Source organism: Cheilinus undulatus, linkage group 4, assembly GCF_018320785.1.
Source record: "Cheilinus undulatus linkage group 4, ASM1832078v1, whole genome shotgun sequence".
Lineage (NCBI taxonomy): Eukaryota > Metazoa > Chordata > Actinopteri > Labriformes > Labridae > Cheilinus > Cheilinus undulatus.
This window is the reverse complement of record NC_054868.1, coordinates 44,317,238-44,344,852: the sequence shown is the minus strand read 5'-3', so window position 1 is coordinate 44,344,852 and position 27,615 is coordinate 44,317,238. Positions and strand designations below refer to the sequence as shown.

At 39.0% G+C, this 27,615-nt stretch overlaps 1 protein-coding gene across 2 annotated transcripts; it reads right to left on the bottom strand.

Moving 5' to 3' along the window:
• Positions 1-1,873: 1,873 nt before the first annotated feature.
• Positions 1,874-22,114, bottom strand: ern2 (endoplasmic reticulum to nucleus signaling 2). Of its 2 annotated transcripts, none has more exons than XM_041785253.1 (24): positions 21,803-22,114; positions 19,057-19,177; positions 18,945-18,978; positions 18,742-18,814; positions 18,589-18,661; positions 16,486-16,608; positions 16,308-16,409; positions 14,689-14,748; positions 14,360-14,576; positions 13,279-13,357; positions 12,905-13,055; positions 12,272-12,423; positions 11,897-12,070; positions 9,611-9,764; positions 9,432-9,536; positions 9,124-9,214; positions 7,759-7,948; positions 7,566-7,662; positions 7,221-7,420; positions 6,869-7,016; positions 6,416-6,543; positions 6,081-6,204; positions 5,683-5,750; positions 1,874-5,581 (listed from the first exon to the last, which is right to left on the bottom strand). In XM_041785253.1, the coding sequence occupies exons 1-24, from the start codon at positions 21,866-21,868 to the stop codon at positions 5,399-5,401; spliced, it is 2,913 nt and encodes a 970-aa protein (XP_041641187.1). In that variant the 5' UTR covers positions 21,869-22,114; the 3' UTR covers positions 1,874-5,398. The 2 variants fall into 2 exon arrangements, with proteins under 2 accessions (XP_041641187.1, XP_041641188.1); XM_041785254.1 differs by having other exon boundaries at positions 19,057-19,174.
• Between the last annotated feature and the right edge of the window lie 5,501 nt (positions 22,115-27,615).

Sequence of the window (27,615 nt, the reverse complement as noted above, 5' to 3'; positions counted from 1 at the left end):
CACTGCCTTGGATTGTTTTTTATATCCATCCTCTGACTCATACTTTTCAATAACCTTTTCTCTGAGTTGATTGGAGTGTTCTTTCATGGTGCAATGGTAGCCAGGAATACTAATTAACCAGTGTCTGGACCTTCCGGACAGAGATGTCTTTATAGTACAGTCACTTGAGACACATTCACTGCACTCAGGTGATCCCCATTTCACTAGACAACTAGCACCAATTGGGTGGACCTCTGGTGAATTAGGCCAGTCACTTATTTTGCGTTACATACTTCTGTTTAATTTCCCTTTGACATTGCAGGTTGGTTTTGTAGTTTTTTGTCCAAAAAGCCAAATTGCATTGACTATGACTGATTTAAAAAATCAATAAAAGGGTAAAGGGTGAATACTTTTCATAGGCACTGTATACTCAATTGATTGTTCACTTTCCCCAGAATTTGTGAGTCAGTGTTTGAGCATACTTCGTGGAATCTGTATTGGAAATTCTTTCCTCTCTGTTCCCGTCATTGGATATGACTCCTCATCATGAGTATACGAGAGTCTTTTATGATTAAAGTGAACAGTCTGAACCTAGTCTGCAAGGTCGCCATTGTGCAACATGTACTGATGTGTTTATGCAAACCTTACAGCTGCTGTTCCAGACACTGGTTCATGGCTCTTTACTCACATTTTCATGAAATAAAGAAATCTATTAGGAAAAAAGATGGGTTTTTATACTGACATACACAGCTCTTTAAAAACGGGAAATAAAAGCCATTTCTGTGCTCTCCTTGGTGAGATCATCTACAAACACAGTCTCAGTTTCTTCTCCTATGGGAACGACACGGCAGCTTCATTTTGGCACCAAACCATCCACTCTAAGCTGTTGCTATGCCATGTCCTATGCTGTTGTGAGCACTACATACTTTTGCATTGGCGTATCTGTGTTGTGCTGCTATACTCTGCCCAAACACTACTTGGAAGTTGCTTGATCTGCCATCTGCAGCCATTTCTCTCACACTAGAGTGCACACAATTTACTGGTAGACATTCTCAGAGTGTGATTTACCAGTGCTAACCAACCACAGGGATTTTGGTCTGCATCATTTCAGCTTGTAGAGTCATACTTGAGATGCCGCTGGACGTAGGCCTTTATCAGGGTATATGCAGGAATCTTGAAGTTAATTTTAATACCTTTTTAAGACTTTTTCAAGACCTTCTCAATATTTTTTAATACCTCACCGCCACTTCAAGCTGTAACCATTCACATTAGTGATATAGCTCGCTCTGGCGCTCTCAGAGACAATTTATGAACGCACTCACAATAGCCTAGTTTTTTATGTACCTCTTCATCTTTTTTTTAATAAAAATCAATAAATTCACACACTTTTACGATGTTTTTGGGACTCAAACTCTTGGACAGCTAATTCAGAAAAAATACTTTAAAAATTTAAGACTTTATAAAGTCATGATAAGACTTTTTAATACTTTTTAAGGGTCTTAATTTTCCCAAAATTAATTTATCACCTTTTAATACTTCTCAAGACCCTGCGGATACCCTGTTTATGTAGGGCTCCGGGCTATGAGAAGCTTTGACAAAGGAGCATGAATTGTTTAGGATTGCAGATTTCAAGGCAGGCTCTGGCCCCCATTAGCCTCATACTGTTCAGAGTGTTTATTAATTGAGATATTGGCACAATTTGGGTGGTCAGTATGTTTACCATTTATGTATTTGTCATCAGCCATCAGCTGTGGAAGAACATCACAGGTGTAGTTCATAGATCCTGATGATCAGGGAAACCTGTAGCCTTGCTTTTGGGAATCTGCCCATAAGATCTTACTCTTCATTTTATTTAGAAGTGACTGATAAATAAACGTATCATAAAACGTGTTATATCTGCATTTAAAAATCGACAACAAGGCCTAATAAACATTTTTCTTTGGCACACCCAAAGCATAGATTTAATCCACTCATTCAAAAAGTACAAAAGGTGTTATTCTTTATCATTCACTCTACAGCAGACCAATAAACAAACCTTCATCCAGTAGTCACAGGGAGAGATTTCAAGTGGTTCTGAGAGTCTGAGTAATGCCAACGTTCAGGAGTGTTGAAATATTCATTTCTGTTAAAAAAAACAGTCTTTAAAAAAGTTTTTGTTAAAATGTAAAAGGACAAAGCTCTTCCCATTATTGCATAAGTGACAAATAATTCTCAGTACAATCTTCAGTCAGTGTAGCTACAATTAACAAAGCACTTAAACATTAAACACATGAAAAAACAAACAGCAAAGTACATTCAGTGGAGTCTTTGGCATTTTCTTTGAAGCAGTGACACGGAGGAAGTAAACTCTTACTGACAGATTTTTTAAACATGCATTTCTGCAACCCTGCATGTGTAACAGCAACACAAAATGAGCTTTTAATGAAAGCTGTAGTCCAGTGTTTGCATTATCTACAGTGCTGTGACAAAGTTTGAGCTTCTCACACCGGGGCTGTGGGGTTCTTTAAGTTCTTAACGTGTTGCATGTAAAGTGCCAACAAAATAATATACCCTCTTGGATGTTTTACACCTTAATTGATGTTTACTAGACTGCTCTAGCTCTGTGAGGTTGCCAAGGAGCATCCCCACAGCATGATGCTGCCACCGTGCGTCACAGTGGGGATGGTGTTGTTAATGGTGATTTCAAGTTTTTGGTGTCCTCAAAACATAGCATGTTAGCATCATAGGATAGCCTGATCTAGACAGATTTACACGTGCCGTATTTCTTCCATTTCTTTACTGCACTCAGGGATGTTCAGTGCCTTGGAATTTTTTTTGTATCAATCACCTTACTTTTGCTTTTTTAGCAACCTTTTCTTTAAATTTATTGGAGAGTTCTTTTGTGTTCATGGTGCAATGATAGCCGTGAATCCTAATTAACAAGTGTCTGGACCTTCCAGACAAAAGTGTCTTTATACTACAATCACTTGAGACACATTCACTGCACTCAGGTGATCCCCATTTCACTCACCGTGAGACTACTGACACCACTTGGGTGGACCTCTGTTGAATTAGGTCAGCCACTTTAAAAGGGGTTGAATATTTATGCTGTCACTTATTTGACCTTGCATATTTTTATTTCACAACATTTTGTTGTAGAAATCTGTTTTCTCTTTGACATAAAGAGGTTTTTCTTTTGTTTTTTGGTCAAGAAAGTCAAATTACACTGACCATGACCGATTTATAAAATCATTGAAAGGGTAAAACATCCAAGGGGGGTGAATATTTTTTATGGGCACTGTAGGAACGTTAGACTGTAACATTTGTCTAGATTTAATTACATCTTTTAGCATTAGCTGAAAACAAATAAACATGGGATATGTTTAAGAGCAAATTTATCAGATAAGAAAATGTTTTTTCTTCACCCCTCTTTCCTGAAAAAGTTAGGACATCGTGTAAAATGTAAAAAAAATGTGAGGATCTTTAAAACATTACAGCCCCATATTTACCCTATTTTAAAGATTGCCTCTATTTGCTAGGGAAGTGGATGGGTATTCACAGAGAAAGTGCCAAGAGAGAACGCTAGAGGCTGCATTCGGAACCAGGCCGCCCATGTGGATATGTGCAAAACTGGGGCCCAGATGGCCTACTGGTGCCCATGTGTGCAGGCAGCCCCAGTTCAAGTCCTGCCTGTGGCTCCTTTCCCACATGTCTCTCCCCCACACTCTCATCCATGACTCTGTCCTCCTCTGTCAATAAAAGCATAAAAAGCTCAAAAATATATCTTCTAAAAATGAGCAAGTGGCCTAACTGTTAGGCCATTCAGTGCCCTGAAATCCTACATTTGATTTTAAAAAGCACAACAACAAAATTTGATTGCTAAAACTATTTTTAAAATAATTTTGATTTTCTAACATTTTACAGTGTCCAGACTATTTTAGGAAAAAAGGAGTAAACACTAGTTCACCAGGCAATTTTAACAGGTTTCTCTGCTAATGAGACAAAACTTTAATCAAAATAAAAAAGACCACAATGCAAAATATGGATGGAAAATCTCCTTGCATCAGCTGATTCAGCGGGCAGAGCGATGCCTCGGCAGGTTTAAAAGGTTGTTAAATGGGGAGGTCTGAAGAGAGTCGTTGTTTCTTTTCTAAGTTACATCTCTAGCCTCTGGGTAACTCTAGCTTTTATATAGCTCTTCCTTTTATTTTTGTCTGAATCATCTTATTGTTCAACATGAGATCTCTAACAAAGATTTTGTTCCCTCAAGACAAAGCAAGTTGTTAAGGACAGAAAAATCAAGTGCTTTGTATGTTAAGAGGAACTTCTTAAAATGCTAAGGAAGAATTAATCTTTCCATTTTTAGAGAAACATATGTTGATAAATTATTGATTAAGGAATTGTGTATTTTTTTGTCTGTTACAAAGGTCACAGTGTCAGATTAGGTGATCACAGTTCCATGACCTTTAGCAGGACAGACTACGGTGGTACTTGGCCAGCCATCATGACTGACATGATGATGTTGGAAGGAAGGTAGCAAGGCTCGAGCACACCCGGGGAGGAGTTCAAATTATTTTAAATCAGGGATCAGGATAGGAAAAAGCATTTATTTAAGTGACTTTGAACAGCCGAGGCTGTTAATGGTCTGGCAGGCATTCATGTTGTTTATACCAAATTCCAACTTACCATTTGAATGTTGCAGCAGAATCAAGATGTTGTGCATTCAGAGATATACGTTATTGTTGCCTTTCTATTAGCTAATACCAGTCTGGTCATTCTCTCCTGACCTCTGCCATAAACAAGGATTTTCTGCCAAGAGAACTGCTGCTCATTGGATATTCTCTCTTTTTCAGATAAGAAAATGTTTTTTTTTCTACCCTAGAGATGATTCTACGTGATGATCGCAGTAGATAAGCAGTATGTGAAATACTCAGACCAGCCTGTCTGTTTGCATCATCTTGACCATGTCAGCATGCCTAAATACGATGGTTGCTGCTGTGCGATTGCTTGATTAGATTGGATATGCTCTGGCTAATCAGCAGTTGAAATGGTGTACTGAATAAAGTGGCTGGTGAGTATAAATTTCTCATTTTATGTGATTTGTTGGAAGAAAGATAAAAGATATTTTAAAAAGATACATTTCTAATAACTTTTTTCACCAATACATGTGTTTATCGCTGTGCTGGCGTGTTCTGGACCTTTCTGCTTTGATGTTCAGTTTTCAAAAATATTTCTCGATCAAAAGCTGCACAAAAATAAATAGTATGTATAAAATAAAACCGAAGGCATATAAAAAACTTTTTCACAGCACTGTATCTCCCTTCTTAAAACAGTTTGGGCTTTACAAAAGCAATAATGGGGTGCTGTCAGGAAACGCTGTAGTTTATCAGAGCAGTCTACCCACGTACAGCGTGTGTAGGAGTGCAGGGTCGAGCTAATGCTATTTGGCGTTGGGGGGCAGATAGTAGGGGTGAAACAGTCTCTCTTGGGCGCAGATGCGCAGAGCAGCGTGTGTGTGCATCAGTAACCGTGGAAACCGTGAGGTGAAGTAGCTGATGAAGCCTTCGGGCAGTTCACCGAGAGTCTCCTGCACCTCTGGGGGCAACTCGTGGTAGTGGTGCTTCTGTGAAGAAAATGTTAAAATAAAAAAGGGGAAAAAAAATAGAAATGTAGAAGTGTTTCTACTTGAGGATAACATTTTAGAGTGTAAGAACATGCACTGACCTTATTCCTCATGGCTCTCAGTAGATCTCTGACTGAGTTCCCTTTATACGTCCTGAACCGCCTCAAGTCTAAAATGTGCACAGAAAAGATTGACTGAAGAACAGTGCAGTGGTGTGATACTGTAGCTGAGTTTCCACTAAAAGCTACTAAGTGAAGTCTGAAAACCTGGTAGGTTCAGGCAAAGTTGACTGCTGATGAGATGAACAGTCTTCTGAATGTTGCAAAACTTGACAAATAAAAAATGTTCAGCACTGTATTCCCACACTCTACTCAAAGAAAGTACTAACACTACTACTACTAGTACAACACCCTAGCGGAAAATCTTTAAAGCACCAAATAAAGTCCATAGTTCCTGGGAAAAGTTCCTTCAGTGGGAACACAGCTCTAGGTGACAGTACCTGTCTGTAGCGGCACAGAGATATGCATCCTCCAGTTGGTTCGGACCACTGATCTACCGGCAGTCTCCAGTCTGATCACAATCTGACTGTCTGCTGGTTCCTTCTCTATGCGGTCACTCACATCCTGCATTCACAAATCAAAAGTTACACAAATCCACTGACCAACATGAAGTTGCACAAGAAAATACACAACAAAACCTAATATTAGACCCAGGCCACTGTCACATAATTCACGATAAAAAAATCTTACCTAAATTTTGTTTTGAATCTTATTATAACATATAAAAACATTAATTAAAGAGTTTTATGCTGTTATGTTTAGCTTCATAACACACCTGGAAGAAGAGCAGCTGCTTCTCGGGGCTCCAGAAGAACGGATGTTTGAGCACACAGGCGGTGGAGGGGCGGCACACAGCCTCGGCATGGATCATTTGTTCAATCAGATCCTGTGCTATGACGTCATCTGATTTGAGAAAGAAACTGTTGTGAGGTTTACATGTATTATAAAGTTTAAGCTGGTGGTAAATCTGTGCTGGTATTAATGACTAAAATACAGACAGCAACAACTACAATCAAAGAATAAAAGAGAGACACTAGGAGGCTTGTAACACCAACAGATTGAGCATATTTTCAAGGAAGTAAGATTATACAGGGCAATATAATTTGGCATGAGCCAATAAATTTACAAGGAAAATCAATTTTGACCATCTTGTGCAGATATGTTGAGGGATTTAAGACTTTGAAATTGTACAGAATCTAATAAAAAACTTTATTATAGCATTTCTCACCATGTATGTCCTCCATAAAATGAGATAGTAAATATTCTCCTGACAGGATGTTGACCTGTCGTCTCAGTGAATCACCAAAAGGATGCTGACCCCCACTGACCACGTAGTAGAACACACAGCCTGCTGAGAAAACATCGACCGCTGCTGTCTACGGAGAAAAAACAGCACACAAAAGAGGTTTGACACAAGTAGTTTTCCGTCATATGTTGTACAGAAATTCAAATTCATGTAAATCTGCTTTATCATTGATAGACTTCATTTTACCTAGGAGGGAGGCTAATTTAGCTTAAACAAGTCATGAGAATTCAAAGAAAGATGATTCTGCTTTGTGAAATATGTGAGTGAATCCTACCGGATTGCTGCCAGGAGTATCCCGCAGCACTTCAGGAGCAATCCACCCCTCCGTTCCTGGTATCCCTGAACGTAAAGAGAAGCTGCAGCGACCATCTGGGATCTTCTTACAGAGTCCAAAGTCAGAAATAAGAGCCCGGACCCGACCAAGCGCACTGGGACCAGAGAGGAGAATGTTTCTGGGCTTCAGGTCACGATGGACTAACAGACAAAGATGATGAAAGGTGAAGAAAGATAAGAAAAGGAAGAAGAAATGTTAAATAAGTTAAGCAGTTTTAGCAGCCACATGTTTCTTAGTGGAAAGTATTGAGACTGTTCATATGTGTATGAGTGCCTTGTCTCAGACCTATGTTAAGTGAGTGGAGGTGTGAGAGGCCACACATGGTTTGTTCCAGCAGAGTTATCGGGCTCAGCTCCGGAAAACGAGATGGATCCTCCACATACTGCAACACATCAAACATTTATCCGCTGTGTTATTTAGATGTGCTATTTTAAACAACATTTCAGTATAAAAAAAAAAAGTCAACTTCAGCACTGACTTGCTGTAGGGTTGCAGTGCAAAGCTCGATGGCGATGTAAGTGAAGAGGCGATCTCTCTCTGTGCAGAAATATCGGATGACATTAGGGTGAGTGTCTGACTCTCTGAGGAGCTGCACCTCCCGCTCCGCTACCTCAAAACACTCCGGCAGTATTCGCTTCACTGCAACCTGACGTCCGTCAAAGTTACCCCTGCAGTCACAAAAACATCATCATAACTTCTTAAAATGTGTAGCCTTGTAAAATTCAGTAGTTTGTTAGAAAGACTCATTCTCAAAAAAAGTTACACTTATGACTGAAAGTTCTCATGTCAATTCGAGGATTTATCAAAAAAAGCATCTGGATTGAATTCAGATTCTTGAAGGTGCTTTAAGACATCTCCTCTGAACTGAACAAGCTTTCCAGAGAAAATTTCAGTTGGATTTCAGATGAAGGCAAGAATATAATAGTTATGTTTATATCGGCTCACTGTAGCATCGCCAAAACTATAACTAATAAATTATCCCCCTAAGACCCTATGTGGATACATATGTGGACATCACATTTTGGCTCTTCTACAGCATAAGAATTATTTCTGCTACTAGAATTTTTAAAACATTGTGTCCAGAATTTCCATTGAAGTTTAGGTTATTTGCTTGGAATGTTGGGATAATTTGCTATTTAGATAATTTCAGGGAATTTAGTTGGAAATTATAAAGGTTTTTCATAGAAATGTAGGGCATATGAATGTATGGAGAGTTTCACTGGAAAAAAAAAACCTTTTTGGCACTTTTATGTGAATTCTGGAAATTAATAAATTCTGAGAATTGGATTGGTGATTTGTGGGGTAGGGGTTGTTCTTTGAAATTTTCATGGGTTTCAGGCAATTTGTCTGGATGTTTCAGCCATTTTCTTGGGAATTTTTCATGTTTATGTATTTTTTAAAAAATTCCTAAGAATTTACATGATATTTTAGGAAAATATTTATTGTAGTATTGGCTTTATGATACATTTTTGCTAAAAAAGAAAAAAAAAATAGGACTACTTAGGGAAATTTTGGGGTCATTTTTGTGGTATTCTTTAAAAATATATTGAAGAATTTTCAAATCTTTCTTTAATTTAGGGAATTTGGCTTTTGGAAAGGAACATCTTACAAAGTTCCTGTTCAAAGACAAGGCTGATTTTTTTTAAGTTATCAGGTCCCAATTATCTCAGATAAGTGGGGGAAACTAAAATTGATTTCCAAACAAAAACTCGGGTCTCAGGAGTTTAAAGGTGACAAATTTTAACTTAAAGGATAGGAACAAATTTGCTTAAAAATGATTGGCAAAGTCCACCTGCTCTGAACTAAATGGTGTAATTAGCACAAACCCGATAGCCATCTGTACCTGAAGACAAAAGTTCCAGCTGTGCCGTGCCCGAGAACATCAGTGGGGGTGAAGGAGATTTTACCCACATGCACTTCCTCAATGTTTCCTTCTACAAGAGGAAAGACAGGCATGAGGAAGAGGCAATGTAAGGTCAACTTTTAAAGATCTTTTTGGGTGTCTATGCCTTTTTAAGGTAGGACAGTGTATTGAGTTGGAAACCAAAAGAAGAGAGAAAAAGACTGGGTAGCGAGAAAGGAGCCAAAGGTGGACTTGAAACCAGGCTGCAGACTAACCTCAGGGTCAACAGGAACAGTTTATTTTCCTACCTGGTGTTGGTTTTAGCCCAGCAGTGCCATTTTTATTGACCTCTGCGCTGCTGCTGCTGTGTGAGTGAGGACTGGGTGGAGGCTCGGCAGGAACAGGCAGAGAATCTGGATATAAGACACAACTGCTTTTTAAGAGTCTGAATGCAGCGAACAGAGGGCTTATTTCATAAGATACTTACTGCTGGAGAGGTTTGTGTCAGTAGAAAGGGCTATGTCTGAGGAAACCGAGGTCACCGTCTGAGTGTTAGTCGGTGTGTTTGTCTGCATACGCTGAAGACGAGACTCAAAGGCCTCCTCCAGCTGCCTTTGAGCTTTGAGCTGCTGTGCTGCTCGCTGGAGAAACAGAGAAATGGTACATACTAAATAACATAAGAAGACCCAGTTTGAGAGATCAGTATCAGGATCTTCAGGAAGATTAATTACATAAAGGTTTTCTTTATCTAGAATGATTTTGGAAAGCCAAAACTGTTTAAAAAGTTGATCTTTCCAACCTTTTCAACACAAATAATGTGATATAAAATCATTTTGCTAAGGCTCAGACACAATTGGCCTTCCTGAATAGGCTTTCAAATTACAAATATTTCAAAATATGACCTAAATAACTCCACCCAACCATCTCCCAAGGACTTTCTCTCATATGAGAATTTTTTAAGCTGAAAAATCTCCAATCCGCTTGTCTTCAGTGTGACTTTATAAACACTTCCGCCTGTTTCTTTCCCAGGCTTTAAGCTTCCCAGCATCTCCCTGCAGGCTCAAACCAGGGAGCTCTCAACATAATCAGAGCTGCAATAAAATAATGCACACAGGCCCAAACACATGTTTTGTAAGAAATTGGGGCTAAATTACAGCTGGAGACTTTTTAAAGTTATAATACAATGGGTTGACTGTATCTCCTTTTCCGTTAAAACATCTGTAAGAGCTAAAACTGTAGCTTTTAGTACTGACAGTAGGTGTCGCTGTTCTACCACAGGTCAGCTATAAATATTAAGGAGTTACTGCCAAGGTCAGGTGTGATCCAAGATGGGCTAAAGCTTCTTGGCAGCAAAGCTTTCATCTTAAGTTAGGAGTGTGAGTCCTTACTCTTCACACAATTGCATTTGGATTAACAAAACAGAACTGTTTTAAATGTAATCTAATATGACCACCTATCTACAACAGCTAAAAAAAAAAAAGCAGTTGTTAATGTCTGGAACCTGCTGCAGAAGCACATCAGACGGCCAGGTCATTCCAGGATTAAACATCTCCATAGCTCAGTTTGGGACAAATCACCTTGGACAGCTGATCTTTAATCAATCTAGCATCATTAACATCCATACTTGCACCATTATTTGCTATGTTTGGGGAACATTGCTGAACATAGTAGTTTGTTACTCAAATAAAACAGGACACCTCTAAATTCTTGCTTGCTCTTTGTTCTTACTTAGTGTTAATGACAGTTGAAGACTTAAGGACACATTTTCATTAGGCAATCAGCTCAATGCCCAAGCACGTCTGAGTCCCAGTCCAGTTTGTTTGACCAGATTGAGTGATCTGTACTGTGCTGTAGTGTAATACATTTTCTTGGCCCTCGCATGGATGAAAGAGGTGGCATGGCATGATAACTGATGTGTGCACAGGCTTGATGAGTAATCGCCAAGACCGTACCTCTTCACAATCACTTTAAACAAAACAATTGCTTGTGATGACAGGTAAATTTCCATCTTTTTCTCAAGATTTCAACACATTTATCTCCTTTTCCGTGGATAACACAATGGATTCTCCCAAGATTTCCATCCTGTTTCAGGACAAAGGAGTAAAATAAAATGTATGCATGTGTGTCCCTCTGTGGTGATGTGTTTTAGAAACATCTGTTTCCTCCTGTTATCAATAGTCATTGATAATAGGTAATTACATATTTAATAAAGCTCAGCAATTGTTCATGTAGGTAGTCACATGCTCAGCTGTGATCGGCCAGCTGATCCCAATTATCGCCTCCCACAGCCAATCACAACCCATTCTCTCAACACAGTGGTCCATTTAAATATGATGCACCACGCAGCTGCTGCTGCTGCTGGCAAAGCTTAACCTCCTCCACCCCAGCCTCCTCCTCTATAGCATAAGGCTTGTTGCACCCTCATATTCAGATTCCTACTACTACAGATTAATTGCTTTTGAACTAATTTCTAGTGTATTTAGTATGCATTGTAATAAATGTATCTATCCATATGGGGGTTTCTAGCTATGAGCTCCCTGGAAAGTCCAAACATGCTGCTTGACTAACCCAGGGAGCATCTTTTGAGCAGAGCCTTCTCTGCCAAGTAAAAGCATCTATCCATTTTGTAATAAAATGGTAAAATGTATGACAAGAGTGTTCCTCCCTGAAAGAATATTTTTAAGTATTAAGTAGTTTAAGTATGTACAGCCTGTTCACATCTCAAACCATACTGATTTAACATTCTGAGTCTTGTGTATTCACAAACACTCACGACAGGGTAAGTGAGAGCGAAGGCCAGCCATCCTCCCAGCAGCAGCGTCAGAACAGCCAGAGTGAGACGATCCTGAGTGATGAAGACAGGCAGCACAGCAGATGGTCTCTGAGGTTTCTTATCATCATCTCCTCCACTGTTAGCATCAGTGTCGCCATGGCTACCAGCACTAGTCTGGAACACAAAAACAACAATGGGGATGAGGAGCGAAGGAAAAGTGGTGAGTTTTCTATCGGTGATGTTTCAGTGTACTGTAAGTTTACAGTACGAGCAATTGCTGATCTGTGATGGACACTCATATCCTGCTATTAGAGGGCTATTGTATGATATTATTCCTGTGATATAAGACTACACTCAGAGATTGCTGTGACTCACATAGCGCTCGTAGTAGTTCGTGGAAGAAGAGACTGGGGAGGGAGAGGAGTTGGGCTGTCGAGGGGGGATGACTGGCTTGCCAGAGCGCTGCAGGCCGGCTGGGAAATCCCTCAATATTGTGGTGTGAGCCACCGGAGGGATCTCGTGATGACCTGATCCAGAGAAATACAACACTTTTAGTACTGTAAGGGTGTTTGTGTTTGATAAAAAGTGTTGAATATAGTGTTACCTTTTTTTAAATAATAAGAGATATTTCAATTTAATGACAAGTTTTGTCCTTGTCTCCATATGTCAGCCTATATAGTTAAGTCCAAACTGTCAAGCTAATGAGTCAAATTTTGGAGAATTTAGATTTCTCCTGCAAACATTACATTGTGGATTCTTTTCTTTTAGGACATGCAGTTCCTCTTGCTTAAATAATGGTAATGTATGTCTGTTCATGAAATGTTCATGTAAGTTTTCTGATAGTATGCACATATGAAAATGATTACTAGGGAAACACATCAGTTTAAGCTGGACCTGCTTTATTTTTGACAAAGTCCTACAACTTTTTAAAGGGCTGTTTTTCCATTGCTTTTATTTTCTGTTACTGTTGATTTGGTGACTGTTTTTGAGATGTGCATCTTTGCTTACCGATGAGCAGCCAGTGGTTTTTCTGGCTGTATGTGCTTCCTGGTGGGTAGCGTATATCAGTGGACGGTGTGATCTCGCACTCCCCTTGCTGTCTGACCGTCACCTCAGCTGTTGATGGACCCTCAATCCGTGCCAAGGTTAGTCCTCGAGGCTGCAACAGCAAAACAAAACATGTCACACAACAGCTACACTATTATCACCTCAAATGCTACTATTTTACAGCCTTATACGCCTGATATGACACATTGTAATAACTATAACTGCTGTGTTGTAGAAGGAAAAGATGTTCTTTGGCTGCATGAGCTAGGTGTTTGAGAAAGAGGCTGAGTGAATGCTTTCCTACGATAGTAAATAGATTATATGTTAAAACTTACCACTAATGAGATGCCATGGTGGACGAGGGAAGTGGAGGCATACAGGTGGGAGTCCAATTTACCAACATATAGAGTGGGTCTAAAAGGACAGGAATAAGAAAATTCTTGCAGTCAGTTATGTAACTTTTAATTGTAGTTTAAAGACAAGCAATGTGAGGAATCGAAAGAAAAAGAAGGCTTACAATTCAGGGACTTTCATGGCAGTATAATAAAATAATAAGGTTTAAATCAAATTGACCAATATTTAAAGACGAGTAAGTCACATTTCTTTCAGTATTACTGTGCTGGCCAAGACAGCCAGCAGTGCCATTCTAAAGAACCCAACATTTTAATATTTGGGAAAAAAGGCCAATGGGAAATCCCTGAATCTACAAACAAAATCATGCACTGCATATAAAACCCATACAGGCAGATGTATTTACATCAGGGGTGTCCAAACTTTTTCACTGAGGGCCATGTACAGATCATAATGATGGCTGGGCCACTTTGAAATACCTCATCTTTAGTGTATTAGGGCCTGTGTCCAAACAGGCACTGGCAGTGCCCATGATGTCAGTTTCATAGAGCATCTCACCCACGTTTGTTGTAGGATATAAAAGCTGACTTCTGTTTTTCTTTGTATTATCCAAATCTTCTCTGCCACCACCAAATCGTTTATTCTGGCACTGACTCTTGTTTGATGTTGTTTGGTGGACTTGATGGCAATTTAACAATTGATTAATTTAACAAACAGGAGCCTCAGTAGCCTGTGGAAGAACCATACACAGCCACAACAGGCTGGCACCTCTTCCTCATGCTGGTCACCAGCCTGGTCACACTCTGCTGTGGGATGGCATCCCATTCTTCAACCAGCATTTATCAAATATCAGCCAATGTGGTTGTGTTGGCCATTCTGGCATTTTGTTTGTTTTTAATGAGTAATATTAGCGATCATAATACAATAGCCTGAGGTAGCATGATTATGAAAATAACAGTCACAGCAGTTCCAGCTCTACCCTGCTATGTAAACATTATATCTAGTTACCACTTTAATAAATTACTGTGTGATTCTGTGCGTTTGTAGGTGTACAATTTCTCTTACACGAGTTGTGCCTGTGCACTGGCCTGCTCCTTCACAAACTGATAGCTCCATTTCAGCGTAGAGTGGGCGTCTGCCTGGTCGCTGGCAGAGGAGAATGTGAGGAAACGGAGTGTTTCCATGGCGAGAGACAATTTAGGGGCGTGTCTTAGTGAGTCACCAGAGTAAAGGTAGACCCCCATTACAGGTGAGCCGTAGTTCTGACTCCATAAGACATCACCTGAAAACAACAGATACAGAAATGAGATAATGTATATTTAAAACTATGAAACACACAAATCCTCTCGTAAAAAAGGTATTCATGTTTGTAAAAACCACACACCTCTCCTTACCTGACTCTCTGTCAACCGTCACAACTAGACCGTCACCGCTTGAGACAAGATGAGCCATCTCTGAAAGAGCAACAGGTGAGACAAGTCAGCAATTTGTCATTTTCTTGATTTGTTGTAAACATTTCACATATTTCCCAGTGTTGTGGCTCAGTTCATTTAACTTCCTAATCTTGTGCCACTTTATCTGGTTATTTTACTAATAAATTAATATTACACTACAAAACAAAACAAACAGAGGCAGGACTGAGCCTTGGCAGTGGCTCCCAAGTTATGGAACAATCTTGCCATCCATACAAGATGTACATCTGCACTGTCTGCTGTCACTGCTGAAGACAGATCTCTTTTTGATGTCCTTTAGCACTATCAAAAAGCAGGAGCATGGAGTGCTGCATGGGTGCAGGAAAAATGTCTTATGTCTTCTTGAAAAATGTGTCCCTTTGGTGCTCTTCAATGTGGGGATTCAAAGCCCTCAACTCTACTAAAACAGTCCCTTGCTGTTACTCCCATTATTTTATATTTCATATTGACCAGAAAGTGTTTTATCATAATATTTTCTGTTTTTGAAATTAAACAAAATCAATTAGATATGAACAAATAGGAAAACTGTTCAACTAGAACTACTTCCTGGCAATTATATGCTTCTGTGAGGTATACAATAGCCAGACAGTATGGGTGCAGGGGTCAAAAAGAAGGACTAAAGTGGTTTTTAACCATGACTCTGTACCACTAAAATGTATTTACTTCATCCTTGAGTCAGAGTGGACATTTGTGCAAAGTTTAAAGAAAAAAAACCCAAATCCTTATTATGATTTATATTCATGTAGGTATATATGGGTGGAGCACCCTAAATCCCCATCACTATCACCAGCATGGTTGCATTTAAATTCCTCTGTTTGCAATACTGAAAACTATATTCATTAAACTTGGATTCAGATCTACAGAAATATGAAAACCTTTTTTTAGAGGCTGCATAGCCAGTGGTGTTGTGCAGAGTATACCCACTTATTTTTTAGTCCCTTAGTTCTCTTAGAATAGAGAAGGAACCTTTCTTACTTTGCCTCTACATGGCTAGTCCTCGTAAATGCCTTTGTTAGTTCATTAATGCAAATGGAGCCAGGAGTGTGACTTCCTCTCAGCTTGCTTCCCTTATCATAATTTCACAATAAACCCTACTACCGACTAGTCAAACAAAAGTCCTGTTTTTAGGTGTTCTTTACATTCAAGAGCAGTCTAACATGGGCTTTTTATCCTTTGCTGGATGGATCTCTAAGTTGACTTCACTTAAATACCTTCTTTTTGCACATACTCTGACAGGAAAAACTGACACTAAAAACAACAGCTTGGTTGACCTTTGATTATTATGATAAATTTGCAGATTTTTTAAAAAATATTGTTTTAAAATATTCTTTACAGGCTGGATTATACTGAAGCACACTTGTTTTAGATGTACAGGTATGAAACTTCACTTTTTCATTTTTAAAATGCTTAGACATATACTATAACTAAGCAGGTACTTCAGGGCCTTCAGTGATCATGTTTGCAGAAACGTGATGTGATTAATAAACCTGCCCTGTGAGTCTGTGTCACTGAGTTTGTGTACAGGTATGTGTTAGACATACTGTAATCTTGTTTCTCATCATACGGAGGAGCAGAGTAATCGTTGTACGTCGCGTTCCATCGCAGCTCCTGTGTCTTCGTGTCAAACATCGTAATCATGTATTCTGGAAAACAAGCATGTGCACAGATCATAAACAGAAACCGTACATGCATTCATGTGTGTGAGTGTGTGAAACATACCTGTACGACCAATGTAGAGCAGAGGGGTGTTGGGACAGATGGATTCAGACGCAGATGTGGTCAAACTGGTTTGCTTCTCACCCGTCTCAGGATCCACCACGAACCAAACATCCTGCTTCTTACCTTCATGTCCACACAAGACACACACAGGTGCACAGACACATGACCATTATCCAGCAGCGCTGACTTTAGATATTAACAGTCAGTCTTTATTTGTATAGCATCAGGTTATGACAAATGTTATCTCAGGATAATTTACTCAACAGCAGTCCTCTATATAATCTTTGTTTTATTATTTACAAAGACCCAACCTTAAAGCAATAAAGAGTAGTAATTTGGTTTCCAGATGCCAAAAATTCAACGTTAATGCACAATGTGAATAGGGCCTGTGTTGAGGTTGTGAGATATAGAAACAGACAGATAGAGATGAACAGACTAACATTAGTTTTATTCATTGGTGCTACAATTCTAATAATAGTAGAAGTATGAGTAATATTAGCATATACAATTGTGTATGTTAATAGTATATAATTCATATTATAGATAATTGATATGTCTTCTTTAATAAAGTAATTTTACCATCAGTGCAATATAAAAATGAAAACAACCACACTGCAATTAATCACAAAAACAAAGTTGTGTTATCCTTTTAGGTGGAGCTGTTGATGCACTTGCAACGTGTTTATATCATTTTGTAAATCAGATGAGATTGCACTCAGCTTTCCTCGGGTTTGCCAGTTAAAAACTGGTGACAAATGCAATGTGGTTAAAAAGAGCAGCACTTCAGCTTACTAATATCATTTTGGATTCAATAGAGACCATTTGTATGAACACAGGTGCTTTCTAAGATGTGCAGAAAAGCAGAGAGAAATTTGAAAACCAAAGCTTTGAACCCTTTAGGGACAATTTTAGATGATCTCAAAGACATTAAATCTTGAATTGCCAAGCAAGATTGTATATGGACCACATGGAGGCTGCAACAACCCAAGATTGGACCTGTCCCCTCTTCAACAATGTCTCAAACCCTCCAAGAAAAATCTGGGAGTGATAATGTAAAAAATTGAAAATGGATCAGCAGACAAACTTAGTTGTGAGAGCCAGCTTCTTTCGGCTTTGGCTTTTATCTAAAGTTAAATCCCTTATATGTTTTAATAATGTTGTAATGCATGCCTTAATCACTACATGTCTTGATTATTATAATGCACTTTGTTTTGGTGCCAGCCAAGCCTCTCTTAATTGTTTAAAACCTGTTTTTAATGCTGCAGCTTATCTTCTGTCTGGTAATTTCAGCTTCCCTTTAATGGTTTCCTGTGTGATTTAGAATTCATTTTAAGATTTTATTATTGATTTTTCAATCATTAAATGCGCTGACATTTTAAGCATGGATTCTCAGATTCTCTGATCAGTTGCGTCTTACTGCCCAGAGACCTAAGTTAAAGTTCAGGAGTGACCAAGCCTATTCAGTAGCAGGCCCTGGCCTTTGAGTCTGCTTGAGAGATGGCTTTTTATACTCTCCTTTTCTATTGGTCTTAATATTTAAAGTTTTGGTGCCCTGTATTTTTTTAAATTGGCTTTGTGTTTAAGTGCTTTTATTGCTTTTATTTTACAATATGCATGACACATTTGTGGATGACAAATTGAGCATTTTTTCTAATTTTGCACAAGCGTAAAACAGTCAGCTTTCCAAGACCTACTTCAGAATACATTAGTATGACAGAGAGAGATTTAGTATGCTCCACAACATGCATGTAAAAAAATATAATAAAAAGCATGTGCAATACTTAAACTGGAATTCATTTTGCAGCATGATAGTAAGTCTGCATGCCTTAATCTGACCCATAATCTTTTGTTCAGCCAAAGTTGCATCACAGTGACTAAGCTGCAATGTCCCTCTTTACTCAGGAAATGAACTGTGCACTGCATAAACAATTCATTGAACAGTTTATTGGACTTTAACGGATGGTCTGAAAGGGTTAAAGAACAACCTGCAATGGTAAGATGAGGTTGTGTATCCTACTCGTTGCATTCTTCATTTCAGTACATATTTGTAAACTAGCTACAGGGAAGAACATGTTAAAAAAAAATCCAGTGACACTGTCTTACCTGTATAGAGCATACCATCAGAGCTCCTGCAGGGTGCTGACTGAACCAGCTCTGGGATTGTGAAAGGTAGTTTCTGCAGACATTTAAGACGAGGGGTTATGATTCAAAAACCGATGCACCAAAACAGACACACAAGCACAGTCTTTGCTTTACCATAAGGCCTTCTTTGTGTTTGCCGCCCAGGATGTACAAACTGCCATCGTTGGGATCTGGGAGAAAACTAGGCCTGAGAAAAAAATTTAAAAAAATCAGCCGAATTCAGATTTCCACTTGCAAAGGGACTGATACTTTATACACATAAAAACATTCCATTTTTTGCATAACATGCATGTTTATATGTGTGCCTTGTTACTCACTCTGTGAGGTAGACTGGTAATTGTATAATAGGGTCTGCAGACATAAAAGAGCCATTTTATTAGCAAAAGTAAGACAGAATGTGACACAATGCTGTAGTTTATGTTTATGAACCTTCTCTTAGAGTCCACTTGATGTCACCAGACTGTTTGGAGACAGCGTGAAGATTACCGTCCAGTGTGGACACAAACAGGAGGGATTCTGGGAGAGTCACTGATCGGACTCCTCCAACCTGCTGGGTCACCAGAAAAAGAGAGAGAACCTTTAGATCAGCGGTCTGATGGGGAGTTCAGTCACAGTGTCATGTACCATATTAAGCATGGACTCACAGCTGAGGTTGTCAAAATATTCGATTACTTTGAAACTTTCAACACCAGATGTTTTAAAGTAAGACTGAACAATACAGGACAAAACTGACATTGCCATGTCTTTCTTAGGATCGTTCGTATCTTCAGCCATCAGAAACAGCAGCCAAACTATTGGGAATTGTTGCAAAAATATGCTGGTAATATTTCAATACCACAAGGCATCTGTCCAATTTAGACAGTGGTAAGAAGGTTCCCAATAATGGGTCTCTAGACAGCACATTTCTGTTAGATCAGGTATTTACTAACCTGACATGCCAGATGGAGTGAGAAACAAGGAAATGGGCGTATCCATCTGCTTTGCAAGGTTAGATATTTACATGATATGATTTTTACTTAAATTACTGTTTACAATTACATAAAAAATTGCCAGTATTACTTTTTATGCACTATTTGAGAAATGTGGACTATGTAGGAGAATTTAGGTCATGAAGTCATGTTGCCCTTGTATCAAAAAAGGCATTTATTGATTATTTTCTACCAACATAACCAAGTTTAAAAGTGCAGAAAATGCAGACAGGTATCTTTTTACTAGAATCCCAAAGTTTAAATTGTATAGAATAATGAAAATTGTTTACCTTAGTGCAATTAAAAAAAACGTTTATGAGTGGGAAACTGCCTGCATTTAGGACATGCATTTCTGTTTCCCTAATTTCAACACAGGCATGGGTAGATTATTGCTAGTATCATATCCAAGTATAGATTTGCACATACTGCACAAAAATATCGGCAACCTTTGCACGTGTGTGTTGTGTGGAGGAGTTCACCTGCCATTTTTGACAACTGGAAAAAGAATTCCCCGGTATTAGGTCTCCAGCATTCAAAAATGGTTTGTTTTTCATGTCATATCCAAGTTTAGAAAATATATGGTTAGTTTTATCGGGCCTCAAGTGTCACTGCAGCTTCCACCAACCTGGGCTTATGGCAGAGTGACAAGACAGAAGCCAAGTGGGCTTTCATATGTTTTACACTGAGGAGAGGCTTTCATCCAGCCACTCTGCCATGAGCCAAGATTGGTGCAGGGCTGGAGTGATGGTTGTCCTTCTGGAACTTTGTCGCATCTCCACACAGGATCTCCAGAGCTCAGTCAGAGAGACCATCAGGTTCTTGGTCACCTCTTACTAAGGCCCAGTTGCTCAGATGGCTGGGTGACTAGCTCTTAGAAGAGTCCCGGTTGTGCCAAACTTCTTCCATTTGAGAATTATGGAGGCCACTGTGCTCCTGGGAACCTTCACTGCTACAGAATTTTTTTGTGGCCTTCCCCAGATTTGTGTCTTGCAACATTCCTGTCTCTGAGCTCTGCAGACAGCTCCTTTTACCTCATCATGCTTTTTCTCTGATATGTATCGTCAGCTGTGAAGCCTTCCATAGAGAAGCATGTGCCTTTCCAAATCATGTCCAATCAATTTAATTTATCACAGGTGGACTCTAGTCAAGGAGTAGAAACACCCCTGAGAAATGTGAGGCATCTGAGCTAAATTTCAAGTGTTGTCGCAAAGGGTCTAAATACTTATGTAAATGTTTTATTTCCTTCTTTTAAAATAAATTTGAAACATTTTCTAAAATTCTATTTTCAATTTGTCATGATGGGGTACTGAGTTTAGATTAATGAGAATAAAAAATGATTTTTTGGAATTTAGCATCAAGCTGCAACATAAGAAAAACGAAAAAGGGAAGGGGGTCTGGATATTTTCTGAATGCACTGTATGTGCAGTGTGTAGGATTGGGCCAGCAATTTTTGATTGAAAAATCAGCTGTTAAATAGATTTTTACAAGTATCTTAAAATTAAATTACACAAAATTCTGGCAACTTTTTCATTTATGTGCAATTTAAACAATGAGTGAAGAACTGCTTGCAATTTTGATGTTTTTTTTTACTTTGATTTTTGTTGCCTTGGTATTAAAAGAAGTACCCCTATAATTTGTTTTGGACTTGAATCTTATTTTTAGTTTAAATTCTGCCATCCTAAAAGCCCCACTGACAACAGCATGTGTGTCTACGTGAGTCTTTCAGTGGGTGTGCGAGTTAGTCTGTGGGTGTGTCAGGTCGACCAGTAAGTTTCTGCTCTGATGATTTTAGAGATCCTTCTGTAGCAGGATATCCTTACCCACGCACCCCACCTCCTATCAGCACCATATGAGCACGTCCATGTTTATTTGAGTGTTCACCGCTCCCATATTTACACTAACGTCTGACAACTGGCAGCTCAGAGCTTCACTGTGGTTCAAGAGCAACATGGCAAACACTGACAGTGCATGAGTGTCTCGCGCACCCGCTAAGATGTTAAAAACATGCGCGCGTGCATGAGCAGTATTAACTTTCTTCGGGCGTTTTGGACCAAACGTCCTATCATATCATGGTCACTTCGCTCGAGCCTGAAATAGACGCAGAGGCGCAGTGGGATGCCAGTTGTGGACTCCACCGCGCATAAATAGCAAACAGCGTTAACAACAACAAACACAGTCACATAATATGGCTTTTAAATAAAGTTTACCTGAATTAGCTTGTCTTCCCAGAACAGCAGGAGAAGAGACAGCAGCAGGAACCTCAGAGCCCCCATGACCCCCGAAACTCTTCTTTTATGGCTCCGAACAAACGCGAGGACTACAGCTATTTAACTAACAACAGAGGTCGAACTCTCTCTCCATTTCCAGTAGAAGTGTCCATTTGTCTGGAAAGTTAGAACCAGCCGTTCAACATCGTAAAAACAGCGCTGACAGGGGAAACACGCAGAAACATACGCTACTTGTAGAGTTACAAAGCCATAATCACAGCAACGCAACCGTTTCTGTCACTATTCCATATTTCCGTGTTGGGACGGAACCGGTGACGTCAGGAGCTAACGCGAACTGTCAAGCAGTGGAGCGGGCGGGACATCACGTCCACGCTCTGAGTGACAGAACGGAGGGCCAATAGACGGAGGGATATGTAAGAGAAGGGGAGGAGAGAGAGAAAAGGCTCGAACACGTGGAAAAAGACAGCTGGGCAGTTGTGAACACAACAAGAGGGACTTTTTGTGCAATAGAAAGTAGTGGATGGCGTCATTGTTTGTTCTCTACTGTCCTTCACAAGGTCACTTCATTAGGCTGAAAAAAAAAACCCTATACAATCATGATATGCTTTTTGGTACAGTTTTTCTTCTTTAGGCTAGTCTTTTATGGTTGTAGAAAGTCGAAATAATTAATTCTCAATTCTAATTCGTTTTATTTGTCAGGTGATGAAATTGTAGGTTAGTTTTAGATTAATTCAATTTAAATCTCATCTTGCTTTTCTCCTGTGATTTGCCTGAGAAAGTTTTATTTTCATATTTTCTAGATTCATCTCATAAAAGTGAAATATTCCAAACCTTTTCATTTAAATCTTGATTGTTACAGCTTATAGCTATCAAAATTTAAAAATCCAATATCAAAAAATATTAGAATCATTTGAAAAAGTCCAGTTTGCAAAGGTTTCCTGAGTTTTTATTCTCTCACTCTTGGTAAGTTCATACAACCACTATCATGGGAAGACTGCTGATTTGACAAATGTCCAGAAGACGATTGTTGTCATCCTCCACAAGGAAGATCAGCCACAGAAGCTGAATGCTTAAAGTGTGGCTGTTCCCAGAGTGCTGTATCAAAGCATATTTATGGAAAGTTGACTTGAAGGGAAAAGTGTGGTAAGAAAAGGTGCATAAGCAACAGGAATGAGCTCAACCCCAACAACTCAAAGGAGCTTCACATGGAGTGAACTGAGGCTGGGGACAGTGTGTTAAGAGCCACCACACACAGATGGGTCCAGAAAATGGTCTACAAGTGTGGTCTTTTTAGTGTCAAGCCAAGTTTCACCTCTTAAATTAAATCAAAGGGAAAAGGCAATCTTTTTAACATTATTGTAATTATTTTAGATGCACCTGTATGTGTGAAGGCAGAGGTTCCCAAACGTTGGTATAAAAAAGATTTTATTATCCCGAAGTAGAACCCTTCTCTAGAAAATTTATATGTGTCCATAACCAAGGCAAATATCAAAAATGAAACACACAAATAATATGTTCCCTAATTTATGAATGAATGGTCTTACTATCAATTCATTTCATTCAGTACTTTTCTTTTGAAAGTCTTTCATCAATTGCGTCACATTTATCAACAGTCAACATACTAAGTAATCTCACTTTATCAGTTCATTACTAGCATTTCCTCTGTTTTAAACTGTTTTTGCAATGGCAGCAGAGTCATTATGAATTATTTTAAGAGAAATGAGTGTCTAGTTTTCAGCCACAGATATCTACACAGCAACTGTTCAATGGATCAGTGTAACTCTCCTTCATTCTGATTGACTTTAATGGTGTGATTTTTTTTTTCTGTAACTGAAAAAAATCGTAAAGAAAAAAAACACACACCAAGAAATGCAGTTATAAATTACAGCCAAAATGCATACAGGCTATTTAAACATTATTTCTCAGAATATGCTACTAGTTGACTTTTACAGTACTTGAGTCTCCTTTCCTCCCCTCCCTCAGTTTCTGCCACCTCACTAGCGCCCTCTGGCGAAATGTTAAGCGATTAAGACTCCCAGTCAAAGGGGACATACTATTTTACCCTTTTCCCTTTTAAGGCAAGTTTATATTGTTCTCAGAGGTCACTAAAACATGCCTGTAAAGTTTATTGCTGAAAGCAATCCAGTATTGTTTTTTGCATGTCTGAAAAGCCCTCTGTTTCAGCCCTTCTCAGAACGAGCCATTTCTGTGTCTGTGGCTTTAAACGGTAATTTGCTGTCTGACTCCACCCCTACCACATCCCTCAGGAAATGGATGCACTTGTGACTATGTGTCCACAAGATGCCAAGAATTTTCCAAAACAAATTTTCAGTTTCATTAAAATGAAAATTGTTTTCAAGAAAACATGAAAACAATTTGAAGTCAGATTTTCCAAAGATTTCTAATGAATCTCATCAATAGATGAAAAATATCTCCAAAATTTCAATGAAAAATGTTGAAAAATGTTCACTTCCATTCCCCTCAAAATACCAAAAAATCCCCTAAATTTCCACGAAAATGTCTTAGCACGATTTTTCAGATTTAGAATCACAATTATATCACATCTTGAAAAATGCCGTGACCGCAGTTCCTTCTAGGTCCATTTCAAAGCTGTACACAGCCCCTTCGAATGCCAAAAATAATAACACTCTGTACATTAAAGATAAATGGGTAAGGGAATCAGGGACTGAGATATCGGAGGAGGCGTGGGACAAAATATGGTTCTTCCAGTGGACAACTTCTAGCTCCGCGGAATGGAGAGAGCATTGCTGGAAGAACATTATCAGATTTTTTAAGACACCATATCAGGAGAATTACAAAGGTGCAATGTTACCATGCTGGAGGCAGTGTGGCTCGACAACTGCTAACCATTACCACATTTTCTGGGACTGCCCCAAGCTAAAAGTCTTCTGGAAGGGGATCCAGACTTCATTAAATACAGTCTTTAACACTCAGTTTCCCCTAAGTTTTGATACTTTGTACCTTGGTCTTGTTCCCTTTTTGAAATGCAGGAGAGAGATAAAGTTGCTGCAAATACTCTTGGTGGCAAGTAAAAAAACAATTACAAGAAGATGGTTAAGCCCGATTCAACCCACTCTAGACGACTGGATTGGAATTATTTTGGAGATATTTAAGATGGAAAAATTGACCTATCAAATAAAAATCCAAAAGGACAAATTTTACCAAATTTGGAATAACTGGTTCATTGCCCCCATGAGAGCAGACTTTGTCTGATCTCACTGATTTAATGGCACTATAAATTGCTCATTTAATTTGTGATTGGTTTTTGATACTTATTTTTATGATGGCAGTGGCAGCGGACCCCCCCCCACCACACACACTTTTTGTTCATAGTTCTATGCTAAATGTTCTTTATCTCATTAAGTTGTATCAGAATTCTCTCTAAGTGAATTTATGAGCCCCTTCCGGCTCTGCCCTTTTTGTGTAGCCTAGCAGCACGGTCCTTATTTCTATGACCATGTTTCCATTTAAGTTATTTCACCACAAATCTTGTGAAGTTCAATCTAATAGAGGAGGTTTGGTTTCGCAAGGTCGGGTGAAGACCGACCCTCATCCTGGGACTGTTTTCTCTCTGGACCCTCGTGCACTGGTGGCTAGTGAAGCACACTTTCTGGACTCAAAACATAAAACTGGAAGGTCATTTGTTTTTGTGTTTTCTCAAATGAAATCATGTTGATGTACTTTCTTTGTCCTTTCCAAATAAAAGATACAATTTAAAAAAAAAAAGAAAATGTCTTAGCAAATTCTCCCAGTATTTCAAGCATAGTAGAAATGATTACACTTACATAGGAAAGCCAAAATGGAATGTCCTCATTAGTACATGCAGAGTCTTAGGAGCTTAAAACAGCTTCGAGTCTTTTTGACACAAATGTCATAACATAGAAAAGCTGGCTGTGGAAGACCTCAAGCGTGTTCAGGAGATACAAGCACATCTGGCTGCATATGGAGAGGTGTCTCTAAATAAACATGGCATCATTTCCATATCATGATGTATGGATAGTATGTCTATTTCAAAATGGGGTTTTTTCTCTCATCTACTGTCTTGCAGATCAGAATTCAAGCTCTGAGTCCTCAACAGACTGAAGACATACTAGGGGGTCTGTTGAGGGACCCCAGCATTATATTTGATGTGATAAGATGTGACGTGATTGTGGACATGCCAATTTCCAAAGCTTATTCAATGGAACCATCAGCTTTCTTTGCACTGGTCGGTGGATATGATAGTGTTAATCCAACTCAACTGATGAGTGAAAAGGAGTTTAAAAAGAAAATAATTCTTATTACATTGTGGATCTTATTTCCCAGGTTCTTTGATCGATGCCACATGCTGAGGGTATGTCTGACTCAACTTGACTTGTACTTGCCTTTGCCTGTGTGGGCCATTGACAACAGAGATTTTTAAGCATGAATATTTGAAACCTTTCAGCACATTTTGACACACCACATATGTAGCACGTCAATGAGACAACTCAAAGTCAATGTATTTACTGAGGAGTGAAGCTATTTGGCAGAATTCACTCAGATTTCCCAGTCAATATTGCAGGTAAGGACAAATGATTTTATGATATCAGCTTGAAATTCCATGAACATTTATAAGTTTGTACATCGTGGAGTTTCAATTTTGTTGAACTCCTCTACATCAATGTTGTCCTCTCTCACATCTAGTGACATCATACTACACAGACTGTCATTAGGGAATAACATCACATAACTGCACATCAATATGTTTAGGCCAGGATGTAAGCACTAGGCATACAGAGGATAACTCATACGCTAACAGTTTTGTCATTCAAATCTAAGATACACCTTGCACTCAAGTCGCTGCACTGCTTTGTCCTCACTGCTGCTGTTTTCCAGCTCCTCAACACCAACAATAGAGAAGTTGTCTCTGAAAATGAGAAAAACAAGTTAAAACAAAATTAACACAAGAAAATATATATTCAGCTGGCATTCACTATCAGTCTTTGTCAGGTGACGTCACATCCGCAAAAGCCAGAGTGCATTTTGGGTCATTCTGCCATTTTTGTGGGTAAAAACAATTCAGGTCGGACTAAACATACCTTAGCTTGGATCTTTCCTTCTTCCTTGAAAAATGGGTCACTGGTGTTGCGTAAAAGGCTACACCAGTAATTCGAGTGGTCGAAAATTCAACCGTGGGGTGCAATTTTTCAGTTTTCCCTCTGGAAAAGGGGTTATGGGCAGCAGGCGGAGGACATAACAGAGCGGTCGGATTGCCTGGGTTGCTTCAGTGAGACTTAAGGACCTCACTTTCAGCAACAACATATTGTCTTTAGTGCCAGTTTGCTCACAAAGGCAGATAAAAGTTTTTGTTTGTTTAAATAATGACCATAATAATCCATGGGACGGTTGTCTGACCTGTAAAGTTCACTAGAGCTGATGTTGTATTTACCATTGTTGTTTGTTAGACAGGTAAACAACACAGAGGGAGGGCAGCACACCTTGATTGATCTAGTCTTGTTAAATTTTATTTGCTTAACACAATTTTATATGAAGGCAGTTAAGAATGCTCATCACATTCACATAAGCCTTTCGCCTTATTTTGATTTCACTCCCAAGCACACGTTTGACTAACACTACTACTTTACCAACTAGACTAATGACAGTTTAGAAGTACTTGTGATATATTTCAAATGGAATACTCACTGCACATTAAAATGTACTCAAATTCTAATGTTACTGCAGGTCAACCTGCATATGAGACCATAGAGACTGACCCAGACTGGGCTCCTCCATCCCTGCATCTGGGCCAC